The sequence below is a fragment of the Sitophilus oryzae genome, unplaced genomic scaffold (genome assembly GCF_002938485.1).
Source record: "Sitophilus oryzae breed Bouriz unplaced genomic scaffold, Soryzae_2.0 scaffold_1396_pilon_pilon, whole genome shotgun sequence".
NCBI lineage: Eukaryota > Metazoa > Arthropoda > Insecta > Coleoptera > Curculionidae > Sitophilus > Sitophilus oryzae.
The window spans coordinates 1-4,905 of NW_022146055.1; the positions used below are offsets into that span (position 1 = coordinate 1).

At 30.8% G+C, this 4,905-nt stretch overlaps 1 protein-coding gene across 1 annotated transcript; it reads right to left on the bottom strand.

Moving 5' to 3' along the window:
- Positions 1–784: 784 nt before the first annotated feature.
- On the bottom strand, positions 785–3,053 carry LOC115876090 (ras GTPase-activating protein 1-like; the record flags this gene model as incomplete). Its single annotated transcript, XM_030891790.1, has 6 exons — positions 2,885–3,053; positions 2,347–2,546; positions 2,165–2,290; positions 1,351–1,504; positions 956–1,094; positions 785–901 (listed from the first exon to the last, which is right to left on the bottom strand). Coding segments are annotated over exons 2-6 (715 nt in total), but the record flags the coding sequence as incomplete, so codon positions are not given.
- Positions 3,054–4,905: the final 1,852 nt, after the last annotated feature.

The window sequence follows — 4,905 nt, forward strand, 5'->3', positions numbered from 1 at the left end:
TACCCGGCTATGATACGGAGAGTTCAGGTGTACTTGAGAAACGAAAGACAGTGTTGTGTTTCTCGGCAGAGTCGTCAGGGAACGACCTTTACGACAGAGACAACCTATCTATCGCTCGTGTCGCACTCGTTATAACCTAAAACAATAACACAACAATAACAAGACAGTGTCTGACCGCATGTTCCAGCTATTTATGAATGAGATGCTCAGTCTATATTTTATTTTAAGTCTATGCCATCAGCGGATTTTCTTATTTGATAAAATAAATTGTTTTGCCCTTGAATGAGCCGACAATAGATTGCAGAAAGAAATGGTTCCCTTTTTATTAAGGTGGCTGATTGTTCTGTAGTTATTCTGTGGTATAATAGCTATACTTGCTATTATCTTATTATTTTAAGTTGTGTAACAAAATATATTTTAACAAAACTTCTGTATTAAATCTTAAAACTCCAACACATGACACTGGTGCGGTCAGAACCTTCTTAGGTAGGTCTTTTAACCATGGATATCTTTATTGTCCTATTGTAATATGACGATTTTTATTACCCTATTATTAATGTCCCGGATGTGTCCATCTACAAATGCAGAAAATGCCTTAAAATAAAATTTGTACTATTTTTTGGCATGTTACACTGTACACAAGAAAACGCCTTTTGCATGTATAGTGAGGCTGTTGTGCTCTCAGGCTTTTAGAAATATAGTATAACGTCGACATTTGGATGAAAATTGGTGTCTGCCGCAGGCGGTAATTTAGCCAGTTTGTTTAAAACCACATAAAAAATACCTTTTACTAGTAAATCGACTGCTTCATTTTTTGTACAGTTTGGATGGAACCAGGGAAAAACAGTATTTGGATCAATGCTATCATCAAGATCCTCGACCAACTCTCTAAATATCATTCCTAAGAAAAATTAATTAGAACAGGTTCATCATATAAATTAAAATTTTCAGATACCTTGCTCCCCAGTACGATGAGCTGTCACCCATAACCATCCATTATCCATGTCGTTGTGTACAAAAAATATGTCCCCTTTTTTAAATGTCAATTCATCCGTATCAGGCATTTTAGTATAGGGTAATATGGCAACAACTCTCTGTTAAATAATTATTTAATTAACGACTAATTAATTAATTATTTGTTAATTATCAAATAATTAATTAATGATTAATTAATTACTCATTATTTAACTTGACAGTCGTTAATCAATTAATACTTTATTAACTTCTATAATATTACATAAATTAAATACCAATTTTAATCAAGGCATCTAAGACCAAGCCTAGGCTTGTGTCTTGTTAAAAATTGGTATATTTATAAAAGATAAAAAATATTTACATAAATGCAATTACCTTTTTGTCATTTACAGGCTCGGGGGGAGCTACAGGGTGAACTAATCTTTCTCTTTTTAATAAGTCGCTACATTCTGTATAGTATCCTACTAGATCATTCAAGGAAACAAACTGTCTACCACCAATATAAAAGTCACCACACACAGCAGTTATTCTAAAAATAAATATTTATCTCAAATTTATTTAAGAAAAAAAAATCATTCTTATAAAATTATAAAAATATAATTAAATGATTTAATAATTCTACAAATTTATATGATTTGCTTACTGTAATACTGTTTAACAAAAAAAAAACGGCGTTCAGTTGACTTAAAAATTATGATATTCCCCATTAAATCTTAATTTCCAAGCCATCTCTGACACGGTTTTTTTTCGATCATATGGTATTATATTTCAATAACTTGGTTAATATTTGTCTTTGTAATAAAAACATAGATAATTTTTTTAATGCACAATGGATGTTTTATTTGAATCCCATGAATCATTGCCTATTGTTACCTCTGTCACCTTTTAATCCTTTAATTAATTAATTGTTATTAGTCATACTGTTATGCGATATTGACAATAAATAGATTAAAGCCCCTTACACGTCACACAACTTGGATAAAACGGATTAAAAACTAAAGTAGACAATAAAAGTTTTACCCGTGAAAGTTTTATCACTTGTATTGTGCTTAGTGCAGTCGAAAAGAAAAAACATGTAATTTTGTTACAAAAATGTTTATGTAAACATGCAAAGCTAATTGGTAGACAGTGAATTAGATGATTTTTGGAATTGCACATTATATTTTTATCATAAAAGAATATACTCTACCTGAAATGATTCATTCCTGTACGTCCCAAATAAGACAAGACATAAGATCCAGGTTTACGATCACTTTCTCTCACTAAATAAGATCCCAATTTGTTGCAGTTCCATAGTCTCTCCTCAGCTTGATACCTATAAATGGTTCATTAAAAAAATGCTCCAAAATTAATTTTAGTTACTTTATATACCTGTCAAGCCGACCATGATACCAGAGTGTCTCTGCTGGGGCATAATGTGCAGAGTCACCCAAGTCTGGATCTTCTGTTTCTTTCGCTTGGGCCCCAACTGGTTCGTTTGGTTCGTTGCCATCATCACTTCCTGTACTTGGAGACCCAAGTTGTTTTTCTTTCTGTCTTAAATCTGACATGGTTGTATTTGTAAAAAAAACCTATAGGCATAAAAATTAATACATAAATTAAATTCTAAACTCAAATATTAAAAGTTCAATTTATTCCCCTTGTTGTGGATATACGTGAGATATTGTTTATTCAATTTCTAATTAATGCATTAAGTATGCAGTCATGTTCATATAAACAACTTAAATAGTACCCCTAGCCTTTTTGAAGCTAGGTAAATAAACACAATAAAATAAACATTATAAAACCAACAGGAACCCACGAATCTCTTTGTCTGTCTTTTTTTTAAACACAAAAAGGTTCTTTTCAAATAATAATTATGGAAAAACAAACCAAGCCAACATGGCCTTAAAATTACAGAAATATTTACCTGAAAAACAATAGTTCAGCAAAGTTAAATATACATTTCGAGTTGTTGACAGGGCGAACACGTCATTGGAAAATCGTGGATTAAGAACAGAATTTTAGTTTTTCTTTAAATCTTCGGGAAACATCGAAGGAAAATAAAATTATTGACGTTTTGTTAGAAGAAACTTCATTATCTTCTGTCACGCAAGCGCTTTATCAGCTGTTTGTCAATTCATGAATTCGAATGTACCAAAATCAGGCAACCACATATACATGTAATATTTTTCACTCTTCAAGGTGGTCCACTTTTTCTCTTAACTGTAAAATTATAGTAAAACAAACGACAAAAAATATGAAAACAATATATTTCCTATAAGTACCAAATACAACTGTGCATAAACAAATTGTAGAAAAATAAGTCGGTAGTATATAAAATTCTCAGTACAAGTAGAATGACTAGTGAACATACTCTAATCAACATAAACTTAGTAGAAGAAAAAACAAATATTTTTATATAAATAGTAGTCAATAAGTTGGTTTTAGTATAATATATATTATAAAATTCAAATATGAACAATCCTACGTTGAAAAACAAATTTAAATGTGATATTTTCTATATTTAAAAATATAGCTATTAAAGTAATGTTTATTTTTGTTATATATTTTTTTCTTTTGATAATATATAACTTTTTTTCTATAAAATTATCCACAGGCACTGGAAAGCAAATGTATATATGTATATATGTATTCAAGACTTTTAAAAAATCTACTAGGCACTACGTAATCCTTCAATTTTGGCGCAAAGCTCTTCTTTTGTTGCTGGATTTGATATAAGTATAGTTTTTATAGTATCGTTTGAACCAAACAGTTTCTTCTTTTTCGTGTCTGCGGTAGAAATAGATACGCCTTTGGGTACTACTCTAGCTGGTTGTTTCAGTTCTTGCCAGGTATATGACCAATCGACCTAAAAAATATCTATATTTAACAAATATCTTAGAATAAGTATGAGTGAGACTCTATTTCCCGCCAATTTGTACGAAACTGGCACCTCTCGTGACGGAATGTTAAATTAAAATAAGTTAAGGCTAATTTTCTCAAGTGACTTACATGTTATAACTCGCGAGTGCCATACAAAATTTTATCCAACAGCAGAACTGTTTCATGTCCAATCTCAATAGAATAATTGATTTAAAAGGATCTACGAGTTCGGCTTTCATTGTTGCGAATTAATAAATTATCAGGGTGCGTTTATGTTACTATGCAATATAGATGTGAGTTTTGTTTTTTTTGTAAATAATAAATAGCCATAGATTAATGAAACAAGTTTAGAGTGTCTAAAAAATCTTTCAAAATCAAAACCGCTCTCATTGAACAAATTCCGAAAATTGTTTATAGCGTCCATTTTCAAAGTAATTATTGCTATCTTGTGAGTTTAATTTAAGTTTTGTTTACTCCAACCCGGGATAATTGTGAAAAAGTGGCATTAAAAACTTTAAAAGCTGTGCTGTGAACTGCGAACTGCAAAAACCATCGTGGATCGTGGCATAACGCCGGTTTCCAATGTTTCATAGGTATTTCATACATGTCCTTATATAAAATAAAGTTTCTTGTATGCAACACACTGTATTTTATTTATAAAATTAAAAGAAAATAACTTTGAATAAGAAGACTAAGGAAGGAGCATAATGCTATCCATGTATTCATGCATGGTGGGCGGAAAAGCCATAAAATAATTAACTAGAAAGAAGTGTCAACTCTGTGTTAAATCGTGGAAACACGATACGCCACCGAAAGCCTTCGTTGTCGTCTGTCGTCTGGAGAACTAATTTTCCAATTGACAGGTTGACATGATAAGGACATGTTGGCTTAATTTTCATTTCCGTTTCCGGTTATTCAATGGCGGGCCCTCTTTCAGTTCAAATGTATTTTGTATTTTTTCTTTTCATAAATAAAACCAAAAAATAATTTATTCATATATTTATTTGAAATATGGAACAACGTGACTAAATAAATATAAAAATATAGAGGATTGTATTGTTTCAA